At 41.1% G+C, this 21,085-nt stretch overlaps 1 protein-coding gene across 1 annotated transcript in view; it reads left to right on the forward strand.

The window, feature by feature from the left end:
- The first annotated feature begins 2,017 nt into the window (after positions 1-2,017).
- Positions 2,018-21,085, forward strand: part of DUSP12 (dual specificity phosphatase 12) — a 243,990-nt gene continuing 224,922 nt past the window's right edge. Inside the window, exon 1 of the mRNA XM_044085179.1 lies at positions 2,018-2,344. Coding sequence (XP_043941114.1) covers positions 2,091-2,344 — 254 coding nt within the window. The 5' untranslated portion in view covers positions 2,018-2,090. The remainder of the gene's footprint in view (positions 2,345-21,085) is intronic.

Below are 21,085 nucleotides of genomic sequence, written 5' to 3' on the forward strand. Positions count from 1 at the left end.
AAATTCTTTATATACGTTGGTTGAAGTATGATTATATAACAGTCCATGCTCACCTTCGCTGTCTATGTTGCTGTTATAGTTATTGTTATTATTACCATTATTGCTTTTATTATCATCATCATTATTATTGTTACTTAAAATACCAGTTATTTAATTAACTAAATATTATCATCTAGAATATTATCATTTGGATTTATTTGCACATTAATACATATATTTTGTCATTACTAGTTAACATATATTCTTCTTTATATATTTCTTATATATTCTTTATATAATTTCTACATATTTTTTATATTTTTTTATGCATTAATAGGTTCGTTGATGTTCGCGTTACACTGTTCATACAATATGTTTATGTACTAATATGATTGTATTTAATTAAGACCTTATATTTTATTGATGCATTCTTTTAAAGTATAGTCTTTTATGTATTATGAATATCACGCGTAGGTGACTCTTTTCGTAGTCATTTAACCATTTGCACATACATCTGTATATACGTGTTAGTATGCTTTTAAATATTAATGAGTGGTTTTGGCGCCACTAAGGTTACTTAAGAAGCAGATTTACAAGTAATTAGTAGTTCTGATGAAGACCAGTAATGGTTGAAAGCGCTTAACTCTCTGTGTATTCCACTTTCGTATATTCGTTTGTTATGAGTCTGCTTATCGAATTTGTCCGTGTTTATATATTTTTTTGTCATTAAACTGTGGATTACTATTGGCAGTCATTTGGCACTTATTGGTGTGCTCCTGGCTTTTTTGGAGGTACTGTGAAGTTTATCCTTTTCTGTACTCCACTTGTCACTTGTCTGCAGCTGGATCTGGAGTCAGCTACTTTTACAGTGTGGATTCTGTCAGTAAGCCAGTTTGCAACCCATCGAGTGACGTAGGGATTAATGCCCAGCTTAGTAAGTTTATCTATGATTCCAGAGTGGGAGATGGTGTCAAAGGCCTTGGCGAGGTCCAGATAGGCTGTGTAGACTGCCTTACCCTCATCCACGGCTCTGGAGACTGATTCAAAGAAGTCAGGTTCAGGAGACAAGATTGGCCCTTCACGAACCCAAACTGGGTGGGGTCCAGTGTTTTAAGGTTGCCAATGTCTTTGTTTGTAAGTTCCATGATAATACGTTCCATTGCCTTGCAGATCAGGCTCGTCATACTGATGGGGCGGTAGTTCCCGGGATCCAAGGTGGATCCCCCCTTGTGGAGTGGGATGACTGTGGCTGTGTGCCACTCAGTGGGCATGAAGCCTGAGGTGAGGGTATGATTAAACATGACACTTAGGTGAGGTGCCAGTTCATTTTGTAGTTCATGTAGTACACAGCCCGGGATGTCATCTGGTCCCATAGATGCTGTATTCTTAGCTTTGGAGAGTGCGTTTTTTACCTGTCTACATATTTTACATATCTAGGGATGCCTTTGAATTTTAAAGGAGGTATAGTTAAGAATTATTATTATCCACGACTTATTAAGTACACAAGAGTTATATATTAGCTACTGTTGGTTTGACAGACATATTACAACATATCAAAATAAGATAACTTGCTGTGGTCGGAGACGCCAGCAACTGCAGGGTTCCCTGGTGCCTAAAGTCGACTATGTGTATCTGAAACGCCTATATGAAATAGCAAAAACTACAAAAAAAAGCTTTTATTTTGGCAAAAAAAAAATGGAATTTTGCCCTTTCACCGGCCGTGGGTATCTTTTACTTTGCACAATCTTAAGTTTTTACAAAAAATGTCCCACTATAGGGATGTGAAAAGGTAGCAACCACAGCATTACAAGCAGCAGCGTCTGGAAGACACACAACTTCCCTAACAGTCTGAGGACTACACAAAACCGGTGCGCTCCACTCTACTACCGCCGCCAATTGGACCCCTATAATATGACCCTCACAGTGCAACAAAAGGTGTATAGGTCAGCAAGCTACCACAACCAATCGAATAGAAGAGCGTCTCTCTGACAACTAATCAGATCGTTAATGCTACCCTTGGCGACCAGCGGGTTTAACTGTAGTGACTAGTAAGCTAGGCTGTGAGGAGCAGTCACGTCGAGTCTTTATGACGTGAGACTGTACCGTTCGGCATGTTACTAGTAGAGCCTGGCTTGTATATCGGGGATGTGGCAACAGCGGCAGATGTTGGACAGCTGGCGGCTCCTGGAATCACGCATGTGCTTACAGTGGATACGGAGCCACCGGTATTGCCTGAAGCGATCGCACACTTATGGCTGCCCGTACGTGACGATGCCGGTGCCGACTTGCTTAGTAACCTGGACCGGTGCGACCGATTCATACGGGAGGCGGTGGGCACGCACCGGGGCGCTGTGCTCGTGCACTGGTGAGCAGTTGGGAGTGGCATGTTCGTTTATTGGGGGAAATTTATTTCTGGTTATTAATTAAGTGGAATTTCAGTTGCTGTGCTATACTGCTTGGGGTGGGGAAATTGTGATGTGATGGCGTTACTGAGATGCAGGGGAGTGGACAGTAGTGCTGCATGGATACAGGGCGCAATGTACCACAGGTGGGCATTGCTGAGATACAGGGCAGTGGACAGCAGTGCTACATGGTTACAGGGCGCTACATAGCACAGGTGGGCATTACTGAGCTATAGGACATTTGGCAGCAGTGCTGCATGGTTACAGGGCAATACATACCACAGGTAGGCATTACTGAAGTACAGGACAGTGGATAGCAGTGTTGCATGATTACAGGGCAATACATACCACAGGTGGGCATTGCTGAGATACAGGGCAGTGGACAGCAGTGCTACATGGTTACAGGGCGCTACATAGCACAGGTGGGCATTACTGAGCTATAGGACATTGGACAGCAGCGCTGCATGGTTACAGGGCAATACATACCATACGTGGGCATTACTGAAGTACAGGACAGTGGATACCAGTGTTGCATGATTACAGGACAATACATACCACAGGTGGGCATTGCTGAGATACAGGGCAGTGGACAGCAGTGCTGCATGGTTACAGGGCGCTACGTAGCACAGGTGGGCATTGCTGAGATACAGGAGAGTGGATCGCAGTGCTTCATGGTTACAGGGCAATACATACCACAGGTGGGCATTACTGAAGTACAGGACGGTGAACACCAGTGCTGCATGGTTACAGGGATCTGTGTAGCATAGGTGGGCATTGCTGAGATACATGGCAGTGCTGCATGGTTACAGCGAACTACATAGAGGTGGGCATTACTGATATACAGGTGATGGCAGTGCCACCTGCCACTACAGCAGAGGGGGGAATTTTTGTGTACTGCTGAGATGCATGAAAGCAGGCAGCAGTGCTGCCCCACTCTACTGTCTACTGCCTGTAGTCCTGCATCTCTTTGTGCATTACTCAGGCTCAGGGGAGTACAGCCTTACTGAGGTCCAAGCAGGCATCGGTGGTGCACAGTTACAGGGCAGTTTGTGATAGAGTGGGGCATTTCTTTGTTATATTTTGCATCCCAGTGCTTTGGGGCATCATTTCTGGTAGCAAGAGAAAGTACAGAGAAGAGCATACTTTTGACATTTTTATTCCAGCTTTCTGGTAAAGGGTACACCTAATGTGAAATTCCACCATGAAAGTATAGAGTCATGGAGCACATGAACTCAGCAACTAGGGTCTATGGAATGTTGTAGATAGGATTCAGAAATGTATGCTGCCATGAATTTTCATTCAACATTTAATATTTGTAGAGTAATATATTTTTGAAAGACTTTTAATGCCCAGTTGTACCATGGAAAAGTTAGGAGTAGCAGAATAACATGACTGGTACATCTGGTTTCTTTCTTAGACTATGTTGTGTTTTAACCTAAGTAATCTAAACTAATTAGAGTGCTTTCAGACAGTTTTGTAACACACTGATTGAAAAGAATCTACTTATACCAAATTTGATGGGTGTTGTATAAGTAAAGGTCTTGTAGAATTGATGTGATTAAGGTGCATACATTACTCTTGTCTTATGATAGGTAAATGTGGAGTTTTTTAATAGTTTTGAAGCGTTATCTATTGGCAGATGATCATAGTTTTGAGAAAGTAAATCCAGAGTTTGGGGATGGCTGTGGAAAAGGTATTTTTACTGCCTGATGCTTGGTGAGTTTTGGTGGAACAGAAGTGCAGCTGTTTAAGGTGGTGCTGGAAGCTTGTGCATTTCAGATGCTCAAACATCGTTGAGCGAGTAAGAAATTTTGGCCTGAGGTACAACTCTGTATTTTTAATGGTCATGTTCTTCAGAACAGTGACAACCATAGCCTTTGCATTGTGAAACAGTCTGGTTTATACCTTGTACATGGGTACACATTTTTGATTATTTTTTTTTAACCACCATTTCTGGATAGAACTGGGGTTTATGTTTTTAAGCTGGAGGTTTTGTTGGATTCCCTGATTGAGTAACTAAACAATATCTAGCTTTTTGAGGTAGTTACAGGAGTTGTTCTAACTAGCAAGTTCTCCAGAGTATGTAGTTTACAGCTCAATTTGTAGATGCAGCATTATTGCTGTAATAGACTAGAGAATGTTTATCTTATTGTAGGAATTAAGCACTACCACAATTTTTCTACAGGTAGCTATTGTAAGTAGTGAAGTTTGAGGGGCCCCAGTACTGATCCTTTGATACTTCTGCTGCAGTGAGAAAGTCTTGTAGGATCGAACAGTGATAAGTCTGCGTTCAGAGGTAGCATTCATTTCAGATGTTCATTTGGTCTATGATGAAAGAAAGCTATAGAGACTGTTCAGGATCAATAAGAGGGTCTTGTAGTACGGTCTTCATCCTTCTCAAAATTTGATTAGGGCTTTATCTGTCTTGTGACTAGTATGTAACAGCCAAGAATTCTGGCAGCAGTCCTTTTGTTACTTGAAGAGGTAGTTAGTTGTTGTTTACATATAGCATTTTTCAAAGATTTTTGCGGAGTAAATGGATGTACACTTAAACTTTCAAATTTTTGTTTTTCAGCATCTCTTGCAGATAGGATTGTGATAAATGTTTTCTTACAGAACAGAAAGGTACTTCATTTCACTAACATTTCTATAAGCCTGGTGATATGCAAATCAGTAACTTTAGCAAATGAGTTTTAGGGCCTTAGGGGAGTGCACATGATGAAGGGGGCCATTTGAACTTGAATTTCAGAACTTCCAAGGTTAGTGATTGAGAAGAATTGTAAGTATTTTCTGCGCATTCATTTGTGTCTTGGAGACTGGGCTTGCACAGTAAGATGGGAGAGGTGTATGCTGGGAAGACGGGTTAGTGACTTTTTTTTGTGGTGTCGCTGCAGAGTTCAGTAGGAGTTGTATTACAAATCTGTTCTGTTGTGGTTCTGAGGACTATGGTGGATAGCAGTAAGAACAAAAGAACTCCACAGTGCAGGTATAGGACTGAGCTTGAGCAGTGTCAGTGGGAGGGGTAACATCTACAGGCTTATTTATTTGCAATAGTTTGAAGAATATAAAGGGAAATATATTAGAGGTCTGGTGGTGTTTGGAGTTAAGATCTAAATGTCCTACTTTATTGAGGGGCACTGTTAAACTGCGTAACTTTTGTACAAAATGCATTTAAGTGCAAGTGAAAGAGTGACGAACTTCAGCTAACAACTGCGGAGTTCTTCAGCTGGGGGTGTACTTTGTGGTTCTGCTTCCTTGGGTAAAACACTGAAGGATTTTTTGGTGTCTCCACCCTGATATCCTCTAATTGTGCATGAAGATTTGGCTGCTGTGAAGAATTCTTTGAAATGGAATGGAACAAGGTAAAAAAAGTGATACGTTGTACACATGTTATCATTGTCTCAGTCAGGCAACACGCTTGGCTAGACCTGAAGATTGTGGGTTCTGTCCCTACTTTGGCTGCTTAGATTATTATGGCATTAGTGAAACTACAGTATATAATGGAGTGGGATGATTTCACTTTGAGCTGCTATCACCCTCCTCTGAAGTTGAATTTCTAGTCTTTTTTTTAATTTCATCCAAGTCTTTTTGGTTTCTAATACCATGATGGGAATGGACCCCATTCCTAAGTCAAAGTACGATTAAATTTCATGGAATTAGCATTGTTTCAGTCTTTGATGTCAGCCAGAAGTGCTCTTTGCAGCACTTGCAGTGTGCCCAGAAATGACTCCTGCAATTTGTACAAAGTTACATGTATTGTTAACATATCTAAATACTCTTGGAACTGTCTGGGTATCTTTCTTCCACATTGCTCCTGTTTCTGCCTGCAAATCCTGATATTTTATGACTTTGTATCTCTCTGTATGCAAGACACTGTAGTCACTGGGTGTGGCAATTTCACTGCTCAGTGCTACTTTTGTCTTCTTTTCATGGACCACTATATCTGGTTTTCTAGCATCTGCCTTTTGAACTGCTGGTGATGGATGATCCCATGTGATGTAACTTCTTCATTTTCTGTGATGCTTTGTGGTTCATGTTTCCAGTGTTAATGTTTGCACAATCCCCAGTGCAACAGTCTTGCCACATTAACCTCTATACTTCCCCTCCTCCCCCAGTACCCCTGGCTCCCAGCCTCCTCCCTTCCCCATAAACCCTATCCCCATCTCTGCCATAAAAAAACTTCTTCTAAAATTAAAACCATGCTCCAGTGCCCCTGATACAATACTGTCCTACTTACTAGGACAGCCTCAGAAACCATTGCCTTCCCCATCTGCAACCTAATAAATCGATCAATTTCAGAATGCCATGTTCCCCAGCTCAGGAAAAAAGCCTATATTATTCCACTCCATAAGGGGGGGCAACAATAATAACATCTCCAACTTTCGTCCCATCGCTATCCTGTCCCCTATTTCTAAACTTCTTGAAAAATGCATCCACCTTCAACTCCTACCCTATCTTAGTAATAATAACCTTTTTACTTTCCCACCCAGCATGGATTTCCGACCCAGCCATAGCACCACCACCATTCTCCTCTCCTTCCTAGAAACCATAAACAAAGCCCGAGACTCTGGTCATATTGTATCCACTCTCCTCTTAGACCTCTCTAAGGCCTTTGACACCATCTCTCACAATCTTCTCCTTGATAAACTAAATCTTTCCCACTCCTCTATTAACTGGTTCACCAGTTACCTGTCTGATAGGCAACAAGCAATTAAGTGGAAAAAAGCTACCCCACAATTCCTAAACACTCCCACAGGTGTGCCCAGGGCTCAATTCTAGGTCCCCTTTTATTCAATATTTTCATTAGTGACTTCCACCATGCCATCCCTAATGCCAGTCTCATCCAAAGTGCAGACGACTCTACTGTAATCTGCTCTGCTACCTCCATTTCCTCATTAACAAAATTAACCTAAGACACTTTCTCTTCCACTGAACAATGGATCCTAAACAACCATCTAGCACTGAATGCTACCAAGGCTAAACTAATGATATTCCTCCCCTCTAAAAGCATTACCCTAGGCAATAATGCTTTCTCTATCACCAGCCAAAACAGTACTCCTGTTGAAACAGTCTCCAGTTCTAAACTATTAGGAATTCTCATTGATGACCAACTGAAATTCGATACCCATCTCCACGCAAGCATCAAAAAAACTCACGAGAAATTGGGCATGCTTTACCGCCACAACCATTTCATCTCTCCCTCCACCGGGCTTGTTCTTGCCAACACATACCTAATCCCTTCCGTCCTGTATGGGGCCTCTGTCCTTACTAACCTGCAAACCTCCCTTAAATCAAAACTTTCCTCCTGTTACTATAACATTTCAAAATTCGCAACTGGCCACAGATCAAATACCCATCACTGCATCTCCTTGCGCCAACTGAACTGGGTAGAACAGACCAATTATCTTACCTACAGTCAACTCATCCAAGCACATAAACTTATTTTTAGTCCCTCTCTCTGCCCCTGTCTTGCCTCTTCCTTCCAAATGCACCTTCCTAACAGATGCCTATGATCCAACTTTCAAAATCTAATAGAACTACATAAACCTGCCCACCCTCCAGGGAAACATCTTCTATCCTTCTGCCTAGCTTGTCACTGGAATTCTCTCCCACCTCTTATCCGTACCACAAATAGTCTCTCTGTCTTCAAAGCTTTACTTCACTCACACAATCTCACAATGGGAATGTTCTTGCTCCCATCCTTCATAACTTCCTTGACTATACTCATCTCTATACTAAACACATCTGTTAATAGCCTCCTACAGCCTCGTAATTTCTGCAACAATTTTCAATTTTCGTTCTTTATCATATATATAATTGTTATAATTGTCATACTCTAGTAGTAATTTCATTTGTTTGAAAGTCTTTTTCATGCATTTGCACCCTCAAACACCAATTTTACTGCAACTACTGTTACCTGCAGTTTTCTAACTCATTTATTAATCTGTAAGTTTTGTAATCTTTGCAATTACTTTCCACCTTAGGTTAATTTAAAACTAGACTCAAACAACATTTGTCACTTAACTGGCTATATCAGTGTATCAAGCCTGGCTAACTCTCTCTAGAATGTGTAAAAATCTGTTAACCAGTTTACTGTGTAATTTAATTTAATCCTGACTTGTGCTCAGGATTAACTGTAACCTGTGGAATTTGTTTAACTTGCTTGCTTATGTAATCTCTGTAAATAGTCTGTTTGCAATATGTAAAGCTGGTATTATGTAATGCTGTATCTGCTTACCCTTGGAGTTTTTCGGACTATCCCGGTCAACAAATGTAAAATGAAATAAAATTATGTAATTTTCAATATTTGTATTTTCTGGAGCTTTTCTCCCCAGGACTCCATTGAAAACAGGTTCCACGTGGCCCAATGGACCATCCTGGTAAACAAACTGCAAATAAATAAATAAATAAATATTGTGCCTTTCAGTATACAGTCCTTCTGCCATTAGTATATCACAACCAGCAAGATATGCGACTGTTTACAATTCTGTTTTACAAAACCTACATTTGTCTGTTTCTCCCACATGTTCATTGGACTTGGGCTGCCAATATGAACCTTTCATCTCTCGGTTTGAATTCACCTCTCCTTAACCATTCCTGCATTTGATCCTGATCAGCATGAGGTTCTTCCAGTATTTTTCTATACTTGCAACTATATTTATGCATTTTCCACATTTCTTGCCTTCTCATATGATCCTTCACCTTATATTCTTTCTTTTGTTTTTTGGCGCATTCTGTTGCTGCCTGATTTCTATCTACTTCTGGTTTGATTTCCATTCCTGCTTGACGCTGATATGCTTCTGCTGGATTAAGCAGAGAAGTCATCCTAGATTTATTCTCCTCGTGTTTCAGAACTTTCACTATGTTTTGATCTTGTGAGGTCAGCCGATACATGTGCAGTCCCATGATTGCAGATCTGTACATGTAATCAATTTCAAGGAAGCCCATCCCTCCTTCGGAACAGTGAATATATAGTCTTGGTATGCACTGTTTATTATGAATCATTTGATGAGCATGAAGCATCCTTCTTGTTTTCCTGTCTAATCTGCCCAACACCTTTGAGGTCAGTCAGTCATTCTAAAACTGTAAGTTAGAACAGGAACAGCAACTTGGTTTATAGCTTGAATTTTGTTCCTAGATGTCAACGCTGTTTTCAGGATTAATTTAAGTCTTCTAAAGTATCCCTTACTAAGCTTTATTTGCATTTGTTCATGTTTTATTCTTGATTCTTCACTAATTCCAAATATTTATACACTCCCACTTGCTCAAGTTCTTTTATATCACATTCCTGTCCCAAACTGATGTTTTCTTGGTGCTGCTGTTTTCCTGCTTTAAAGGTTGCTTTTGCACATTTATATCATCTGAAAAAGTTTTGACAACTTACAGTTGTGCTTTCAGTTCCCCATCTGATGAGCTATACAGTTTTAAATCATCGACAAAGAGAAGATAAGTCTTTACACTTTATTTTGTAGTAGCCAAATTGTAGCCATGGCCTAGGCTTTTAAGTAGACAGTGTAATGGGTTAAGGGCAAGACAGAATAGCAGTGGTGACAGAGCCACCCTGGAATATTCTGATTTGAATTTTTATCCGTAAGATAATAATTTGCTCTTTATCATGGTAGAGGCCGTGGTGGTGCAGCGGTTAGTGTTGTCGCCTCACAGCAAGAGGTTGTCCCATTTCATTCTTGGCTGGAGAGCCTTCTGTGTGGAGTCTGTATGTCCTCCCCATGGTTGAGTGACGCTAAAGACATGCAGGTAGGTGCGAGCGTGAATGAGTGTGCCTTCTTTGAAGGTTGGGCGTCGGGCTGGCAACTTGGCACCGTAAAAAGCCACTGCCAATCATGAGCAGACCAGAGTTCCGCTGTGGTGACCCTTAACCGGGAAAAGCCGAAAGACTTTTATCATGGCTTAATTGCAGAGTGGTCTGCCACTGTTTCATGGTCACTGTAATGTAGTCAGTCAGTGTAGGCTGTGTCTTATACATTTTATGCACTCTTTAATCTATGAATGTGGGATATTATCAAATGCTTTTTTGTAGTCAGTCCATGCCATACTTGGTTTCTTCCCCTTTTTACAGTTCTTCACTCTGACTTTATTTAACAACAAATGATCCTTTGTTCCATATGACTTTCTTTTATTGCCCTTTTGTTCTACTGCCATAATTGAGTTGTCTTCTAAATGACTATAAACTCTGTAGGCTTCAATTCCCGTACATAGGTTATACATCGTTGGAAGGCAAGTTATTGGCCTATAATTTTTAGGGTAGCTTGCAGGTTCACTTTTGAATAGGAGCATTGTTTTTCCTGTTAGCCAGGTTGTTGTCTGTTCGGGGTGGGCATATAAATAGTTCTAACTCATGGGTAAATATTCGTGCAAAGATGTTAATACTTTTAACCAGAAGTTAGGTACTGCATCTTGGCCTGGGTTTTTCCAGTTACATGCTTTTCTTAACTTTGTTTCAATCTCTCTGGCTGTTACTTCATTCTATTTCATATCTTGTACCTTTAAACTTCTTATTCTTTCTTTTACTTCTATCCATTTAGCATCTTCATAAATACTACTCCAAAATATATATATTTCTTCTTTTTTGTGGTCTTTCAATTTCTTTTACCTTGTTTCCCACTTCTCTATAAAACTTTTTTGGGTCATCAATAAATTGCTTATTTTGTCCTTTTCCTTTATATTTATCTGCATGTCGTCTACGTTTTTGCACTTGTGTTGATATTTTTAGTTTATTAGCAGTAGTGCACCATAGATTCTGATCTGTTCTAATACCGCACATTGCTTTTCTCATGCCTAGCTTTCTAAGTATTCTAACAGTGGCACTTCTTTTCGTAAATGCTTTATAGTTTTCTCTATTTGATACTTCCATGATGGTATTCAATTTCTCCCCTTCATTTTCCTCACTACCCTGTGTTCTTGTGGTAGAACTTTATCAGTTATTAATTTAGCTGCCCAGTAATATATCCTGTTTACTTCTGTTATATCACACGGATCTCTATGGACAGTCCTAATTACTGTGTTCATTTTTTTTTTTGTCAAATTTCTGACCTTTTGGGCTTTACTGACCTTCTGCAGTCTATTTCTTTCATGGATCTTAATGTCTGTCTATCTCTCTCAAATCAAGCAACTCTTCTCTTAGCTCATTTTCTTCTAAACTATAAACTGAGGGCACATTTTTTGTTTTCCATTTCCTGCGGGCATTCTATAGAAAGTTCTATAGCATCTTCCTGTGGCACATTCTCTTCAGTTTCATCCAGTGTCATCTGTTCTGTCATATGGGAACTCACTGGCCTATCACTCCTCAACATTGACTGCATCAGAGTTTCCACAGTTCCCTGTTCCTTTCCTTGCTGTCCAGCTTCATGTGAATGTTTATACTGGTTTCCTGTAGAAGGCTGCAAAGTATCTTCATATGGCACCTGCCCAATTGCTTCCTGTTCCACTAGTTTCCCCTTAATTTGGAGGTCCATTCCTTTATCCTGTTGTCCAATTGCTTTCTGTTCCACTAGTTTCCCCTTAATCTGGATGTCCATTCCTTTATCCTGTTGTCCAATTGCTTTCTGTTCCACTAGTTTCCCCTTAATTTGGATGTCCATTCCTTTATCCTGTTGTCCAATTGCTTCCTGTTCCACTAGTTTCCCCTTAATTTGGATGTCCATTCCTTTATCCTGTTGTCCAATTGCTTCCTGTTCCACTAGTTTCCCCTTAATTTGGATGTCCATTCCTTTATCCTGTTGTCCAATTGCTTCCTGTGCCACTAGTTTCCCCTTAATTTGGATGTCCATTCCTTTATCCTGTTGTCCAATTGCTTTCTGTTCCACTAGTTTCCCCTTAATTTGGATGTCCATTCCTTTATCCTGTTGTCCAATTGCTTTCTGTTCCACTAGTTTCCCCTTAATTTGGATGTCCATTCCTTTATCCTGTTGTCCAATTGCTTTCTGTTCCACTAGTTTCCCCTTAATTTGGATGTCCATTCCTTTATCCTGTTGTCCAATTGCTTCCTGTTCCACTAGTTTCCCCTTAATTTGGATGTCCATCCCTTTATCCTGTCGTGGTGCTATCTGAATTACATTTTCTGCACTGAATCTTTCACTTTGCAGGTGCTCCATGACCTCAATTTTTATTTCTTTAACTTCTCCATTACTAATCTCCTTTTCTGCTTTTCCTCTTTGTCTTCTTATTTTTTTTTTTGTAAATTTTTCCATGTCTAGATTCCTTTGCCTGTATTTCTCTTCAAATATCTTTGGTGCTGCTCTTTTTGTATTGGTTAGTTTTGCTTTCTCCTTCATATAAATATTACACCATATAAAATCTCTCTCTTTCCCATGCCCATATTTCCTCTTCAGATGTCTCCTCATCTTCTGCTATCTCCTTACTTTGGGGACTCGCTCCATCGTGCTGTGTGTTAGACTTTCTACACCAAATCCCTCACTTTGTAGGCACTTCATAACTTCAGCTTCTATTTTTTTAATTTCTACTTTACTAATCTTCTTTTCTAAGTTCCCTCTTTGTGATATGGAAATTTTCACAATAAAAAAATATCTGGATGCCTTTGCCTATATTTCTCTCTGAATATCTTTGGGGCTGCCTTCTTTATTTTGATTCATTTGAGTTTCGCCTTTGCATAAATATTGCACCATATCAAATATCTCTCTCTTTCCCATGTCCATATTTCTTTTTTTATAGTTTTCAAAAATCTCTAGGTTTTGTTGTTTATATTTTCACACTTCCTCAGATGCTTCTTTTTCCAAACAGATCAATGTTTTTTGGTCTATATACTGTTTTTCACAAATCTGTTGTATTGAACACAGATTTTTATTTGAGGCTTCTGACACTTTTTCTTGTGGAAGTATTTTTCTTTCCTCTAATTTTTCTCTTAATCTTTTCAAATATCTTGTGTCTGGAAATTCTGGGCTTTTTACATAATAGTAACAATACATACTTTCTTTCTTATCTTCAATAGTCCACTCTATCATCTTTATGGCTCTTCTTTGGTCTGTCAGTTTTTTTGTGGATTGCTACTTCTTTCTACAATAGGGGAGCCATCCACCCCGTGGGCCTGGCCTCGCCCCGTTGTAGGAATGTTTCTGTATCTTGAGGATTCTACACAGTCATTTTTTCCAGTCCTGGCACTAGTGCGCCTACCAGGATTGGGCACTTTTTTATCCTGGGTCTTGTGCACCCAGCTGTCTTTTTTAGTTTTTGACCTACTTCTGTCCATGATACATGCTATATAAATACAGTCTGTATGTCAGTATCGCCTTGGTGAGATTTTGTGAAAAACGGGGTCCACCTCATGAAGGTAATCATGGGCAGCTTTTCTGTCCCTTTCAACTTTTTGGTTTAAAAGCCCATGTTTGCGTGGGTTTGAGCTTGTTTAAGCTCTGCGGATCCTGTTTTGGCATCCTGCAAGTCAACAAGAGCAACAGAAAGGAGAAAGAGAGACTTTAAGTGCCTCCATTTTGATTTGTTTCTGATTTTACTGCTTTCTACACTTGATTTAAGTCGTTTAGTCATTTAATTGGATTTATTTTAACTGTATTTGTTTTAATATTGCTACACACTATTTTTATTACTGTTTTAACTGTTTTTTTTTCTGCAAAAAAAAACAAAACAGAAAAGTTCTAAGCTTGTTTCCCACCTTTCCTGTTACTAGAGTAGTCTAGATACAGATTTGCTGTATCCTGGACTGTTTTGTAAGTTTCTGAGTTCCCCAGACCTTTCTGTAGTAGAGGGAAGTACCACAAGAGGAGTGGTTTCTGGCTCTGAAATTGTACTTTATTAGCTTTTTGGGCAGTTTTTCTATTCCTTTCAACTTTCTGCTTTAAAAGAGGTAAAGTATTACCGGTGCAGAAAGTCTGCTCTTCAATTTTTCCCTTGGATCTTGCTAGTTCTCTTCTCTCGCACTTAATTAGCGTATTCACCTAGCACTTCATCAGTCTTTTTTGTAGCAATTAAGCTATCAGCACTAGACAATCCTATAAGGAAACCTATCCAGTACTTGGTAATAATGACCATCCCTTCTGGCATGCCTAAAGGTCAGTTTTCTGTGCTTTCTTCTATTCACCTGGTGAACTTGGGCATTTTGAGGCAGTGTAGCAACTGCCTCATGTATACAGACAACCCTTTCCTCTAACTTCCCAACACTCAAACTTGTGAGAGATGCACTTGTATCACCAAATTGGAAACCATGCACTCTCCAGCCAAGACCAGAATGTTTGTTCAAGAGGAGAAGCTCAACACCTGCACCACACCACATGGAACACACAGCCCTCCAGAACGCCCACCATCACAGCCCTCACATAAAAACACAAACCACGCATCCACCTTCGCGGAGGCTCTCAGTAGGAATCTACCCAAACAGCAGAGACCTCCATGTCAGAAATGCACTCTACCACTACAACATAGCGCAAACCACAAGACACACAGCTCACCTACACATTGTGCCCCTCAACCCAAGCCCATAAGGCAAAACAGTTTTCCCAATACAATAATCATAGGTGACTCAATAGTGCGACACACTGATGTTCCACTCACTCGGTTGAATAATGAGAAGGTAACGGCTGTCTTATCAGGTGCCAGAATCCGACACACAACACACACACTCAGGTCACTCCACAAGAAGTACAAGTATGACTCTCGTTATCCATGTGGGTGTGAATGACCTGAGATGCACCTCCCTGGACTACATGAAAAGAGACATGGTGGAGCTCTCGAATATGTAGCCAAGGCGGGTATGACCCTAGCCCCGAGCAGCATCCAACCGTCACCCATAATGATACTGCAGTGCAAAGAGAAAATGATTGACTTCAACAGTTGACTAAGTTTCTGGTGTCATTCTAGGGGTATCAAGTATCTGTCTGCTTGGGATGACATGATTGACAGACCTCGATGCTTTGCCAGAGATGACCTGTATCTGTCACCCCTGGGTTTCCGGGTACTGGCTAAGGCTCTTGCCACCCCTATTGTGCCTTTTTTAGGAGGTGTTCCAGAGATCAAATTACCACCGTAACAGCTATAAATAAACGCAATCTGAGGGAATGCTGCTCAATGCTAGAAGTCTTAAATCTCAAGATGCACTCGCTCGAAGCACTCCTCAAAATGGAGAAAATCGACATTTGTGCTGTAACGGAGACCTGGTTTAAAGCAGCAGAAAGCACCCCTGTGCTACCAGGCTATAACTCATTCCTCACCTTTCGGCCCCAGAATATGGACCAAAGTTCCACAGGCGGTGGTGTCTCCATATTCATAAAGGATATACACACCTCCAGACTACTAGCCCAGCATAACGCATCTGAGATACTCCAGGTACAACTAACTTTGGGTAAGACAGCAGTTCAGGTTGTAGCCTGCTATAGGTCCGCAAACATGTCCCAAGACTCTCACTCAACATTCCTAAGCACCCTGGAAACTGTTAAGATCCAACCCAACACTCCTACTAGGTGACTTCAACTACCCCTCCAACTAGGAAAACTACTCATGCACCAATGCAGTGACCCAACGCTTCCTGGAATTCATCAATTCCAATGTCCTGGACCAGCTCATTCTTACCCCCACTAGAGGGAGCAACATCCTTGACCTGATTATTACTAAAGTGGGCAACCGTTGCTCTATATCAATAGTCAATTATTCACTGGGTAGATCCGACCACAAACTAATTACCATGAAAATTCACATCTTACCCACACCCCCTGCAAAGGTAACCACCATGAAAAACTTCTCCAAAGCTGACTTTGGGCTCCTAAAAACAGAGATGGCTGACTTCATGGCACTCATGCCAATGGAAATTAGATGCATGACTGCCGAATCATACACCATTGCACTGTACAAACATGTACATAACTGCATGGAACTAGCCATACCCAACAGAACCAAGGCGTTCTCCTCCAAAAAAAAAGGAAACCAATCTGGTGGTCCCCTGCCATTAATAAACTCTACAACAGAAGGAAGAAACTGTTGCAGAAAAAGGTGAAGTCCCAAGACTGGAAAAATTCCCTTATTAGCCTCAACAAAAAGTTGAGATCCCTCCTCAAAACCTCCAAAGCCAGCTATGAAGGCAGAATTGGGGCAGGCACTAAAAACAACCACAAAGCCTTCTATCGTTATATGAAGAATCTTCATGGCAATACCAGATTTGCTCTGAGTTACTGCACAATGGTACCTCCTATACTGAGCCAACAGATATTGCCAACATACTGGCCGACAGATTCAATGCCAAATTTACCCCCCCCCCAAAGTACCAATCTCTATATCGGAAGAATGTCAGGAATCTAGCAAGAATACAGCTTCCATGGGACCCGACAATATGCCTGGCTGCGTTCTGCATGAATTGCAAAGTGAACTGGCACCCACATCTATGTGCCCTGTTGATCATGCCTGCTCAACCTGGTTGACTTATTTGAGTCAGTCACCAGAGCTGTGGATGAGGGTAAGGCAGTTCATACAGCATACCTCAATCTGGCCAAGGCCTTTGATAGCATTCCTCACTCAGGAATTATTGATAAACTCTCCAAACTAGGCATCAACCCCTATATTGTTAGGTGGGTTGCACATTTGCTCACAGAACCCACAGTGTGAAAGTAATGAACTCCAAGTCAGACTGCCGACCTGTCATGAGTGAAATCTCACAGGGATTGGTCCTAGATCCTCTCCTGTTTGGCATCTACTTCTCAGAAGTCCAGGCCAACACGGAGAGACTCTGGCTGACCAAGTTCGTAGATGACTGCAAGCTTGGAACCAATATTAACTCCCCAAGTGATGCAGACATCCTACAGAAAGGCCTCACTGAGACCAATGACTGGTGTCAAAACCATGGCCTTAAGCGTAATGCCAAAAAGTGCATCATTATCCCCTTTGGGAAAAACTCAGTTCCCACTAATTACCACATCGATGGGAGCCCACTGAACACTGAAGGCGTTATAAGAGATCTGGGGACACAGGTTGACAGCAACCTCTCCTTCGACCACCACATTACTACTGTGGTCAGAAAGTACTTCTAAGTGGCACATCTCATTACCAAAGGTTTAGCATTCATGAAGAAAGAGGTCATCACTTCTCTGTACTCTTCCATCGTTAGACCAGTCATAGAATGTGTTTAATGCCCCATTTGGCATGTACCTCAGTAGACACCTGCAGCAGCTGGAGAGGCCACAAAAGTACCTCATTAAGAGTATTCTAGGTCTTAAACACAGGTCCTACACAGACAGACTCAAAAAAACGCCAGCTGTTCTCTGTCTCATATCGTCTACTAAGAGGCGATCTCTGTTTGATTTACAAAGCCATGTCTGACCCAGCTCTGTTAAAAATGCTACAGTTAAAGAAATCCAAAACCCTCTGCCCCCCACACACCAGAGACCTCAACCTCATTACCACAACCAAGAGAACATGCTGGAGGGACAGGTTCATAACCCAGAGACTGCCCATGCTATGGAACAGACTTCCCATGCATGTCAAACAGAGCACCTCACTGGCCCACTTCAAGAACTCTCGATGCGTGGATGATGGAAAATGGGAAGATCACTCCAGTGGCCCTACTTGATAGAGGCACTGGGGACTGACGTCGGGCAGCCCAATGACAGGGCACTAAAATGGGCTAGGCTTGTAAAAGATCCAGGGCCATTAGCCTAGCACACACCTATGAACCTAAGAGTGGAGGATGAATTCGGTTTCAGCAGTACTGCTTTCCTTTGCTTGCTGACTTCTCCCTGCATTCAGACCCAGCCGCATGATTGCCGTGATGATGGCTCAGGTGAATGTTCGAAGTCACAGACTGCTGACTTCTCTCTGCATTCAGACCCAGCCCGCATGATTGCCGTGATGATGGCTCAGGTGAATGTTCGAAGTCACAGACTCCTGACCTCTCTCTCCATTCAGACCCAGCCGCATGATTGCCGTGATGATGGCTGAGGTGAATGTTCGAAGTCACAGACTCCTGACCTTTCTCTCCATTCAGACCCAGCTGCATGATTGCCGTGATGATGGCTCAGGTGAATGTTCGAAGTCGCAGACTCCTGACCTCTCTCTCCATTCAGACCCAGCCGCATGATTGCCGTGATGATGGCTCAGGTGAATGTTCGAAGTCGCAGACTGCTGACCTCTCTCTCCATTCAGACCCAGCCGCATGATTGCCGTGATGATGGCATAGGTGAATGTTCGAAGTCGCAGACTGCTGACCTCTCTCCATTCAGACCCAGCCGCATGATTGCCGTGATGATGGCACAGGTGAATGTTCGAAGTCGCAGACTGCTGACCTCTCTCTCCATTCAGACCCAGCCGCATGATTGCCGTGATGATGGCTCAGGTGAATGTTCGAAGTCGCAGACTGCTGACCCCTCTCTCCATTCAGACCCAGCCGCATGATTGCCGTGATGATGGCTCAGGTGAATGTTCGGAGTCACAGACTGCTGACTTCTCTCTGCATTCAGACCCAGCCGCATGACTGCTGTGATGATGGCTCAGGTGAATGTTCGAAGTCACAGACTCCTGACCTCTCTCTCCATTCAGACCCAGCCGCATGATTGCCGTGATGATGGCTCAGGTGAATGTTCGAAGTCGCAGACTGCTGACCTCTCTCTCTCCATTCAGACCCAGCCGCATGATCGCCGTGATGATGGCTCAGGTGAATGTTCGAAGTCGCAGACTGCTGACCTCTCTCTCTCCATTCAGACCCAGCCGCATGTTTGCCGTGATGATGGCTCAGGTGAATGTTCGAAGTCACAGACTGCTGACTTCTCTCTCCATTCAGACCCAGCCGCTTGATTGCCGTGATGATGGCTCAGGTGAATGTTCGAAGTCACAGACTGCTGACTTCTCTCGCCATTCAGACCCAGCCGCATGATTGCTGTGATGATGGCTCAGGTGAATGTTCGAAGTTACAGACAAGTTGTCAGAGAATAGCAGGGCTGTTGTATTTAAACCCACATAAAATGAGTAGTACTGCTTAAAGACATGGATATTAATGCGTGCACGCACACAGACACACACGCACGTATGTGTATGTATATGTGTATGTATGGGTCCCCATCAGTTGATTGAGGTTTCATAAAGTTGAAATTCTTATGGTCAAGACCATATGATCGAGTTTTTGAAAACCCGAAGCTTTTGAATGGAGATTGGGGTACAGTGAGGGTTAGGAAATTTGCCCTTTTCCTCACTGTTGCGTGATCTCGGAGTTGGTATATATAATTTGCCGGGAGTGTAGGGGGGCTTGCCCCCCTGCAAAAATGTGAGTAAATGTAGATTTTTTGGGGGCTTTTTTTTTTTTTTTTTTTTAATGTTCAAGTTTTTGTAAACTCTATCGTATGGTTTTGACCATATGAATTTCGAGTTTATGACAATTCTATCATCTGGCATAGACCCGTGAATGTATATATGCGTATATAGTGTGTGTGTGTATATGTATATGTGTATGTGTTTATATATATATATATATATATATATATATATATATATATATATATATATTTAATGTATGTGTATATATATATATATATATATATATATGTGTATGTATGTATATGTATATATATATATATATATATATATATATATGGGTCCCATTCAAAAGAGCGAACCGCCGATTCCCCGACGCGGAAATCACCGACGCCAGATGACCGACAGGTACGTATACCGACAGGGTGATTCGCCGACAGTGGAAAGACCGACAAGGGTAATCTGCGATCGCGACCCGGTAAGTGTGCGATAGTGACGGAGGTAGGAGTGGTCAGGTAAGTGAGTTAGAGTTAGGGTGCAGGTAGGTGATGTGTACGTTAGTGTCGGAGCTTGGGCTAGGGGTGTGTAAGTGAGTTAGGGTTAGGGTGCAGGTAGGTGATGTGTAAGTTAGTGTCGGAGCTTGGGCTAGGGGTGTATAAGTGAGTTAGGGTTAGGGTGCAGGTAGGTGATGTGTACGTTAGTGTCGGAGCTTGGGCTAGGGGTGTGTAAGTGAGTTAGGGTTAGGGTGCAGGTAGGTGAAGTGTGCGATAGTGTCGGACCTTAGAGTTAGGGTTTGGGTCAGGGCTGGTGTGTATGGTATGTAGTGTCGCGTGTTGTTTACGTTCCGTGTGTCGGTGATTTGATGTTCGTGTTTTATGCGTTGTCGGTTTGTGTCGGGTTTGTGTGTTGTCGGTTATTTGGCCGGTGAGTTTTGTGTCGGGAATCATGTCGGTGTTTAGAAGTAGACCCATATGTATATGTATATATATATATATGTATGTATATGTATATATATATATATATATATATATATATATATGTATATGTATATATATATATATATATATATGTATGTATATGTATATATATATATATATATATATATATATATATATATATGTATGTATATATATATATATATATATATATATATATATATATATATATATGTATGTATGTGTATATATATATATGTATATGTATATATATATGTATATATATATATATGTATATGTATATATATGTATGTATATATATATGTATATATATATATATATATATGTATGTATATATATATGTATATATATATATATGTATGTATATATGTATGTATGTATGTATATATATATATATATATGTATGTATATATATATGTATATATATATATATATATGTATGTATATATATATGTATATATATATATATATATATATATATGTATGTATGAACAGACCAAATCCCAAATTGAGACACCCAAAAGTAAACTACTC

Source organism: Protopterus annectens, chromosome 10.part0, assembly GCF_019279795.1.
Source record: "Protopterus annectens isolate FY-2018-M chromosome 10.part0, PAN1.0, whole genome shotgun sequence".
Classification (NCBI taxonomy): domain Eukaryota; kingdom Metazoa; phylum Chordata; order Ceratodontiformes; family Protopteridae; genus Protopterus; species Protopterus annectens.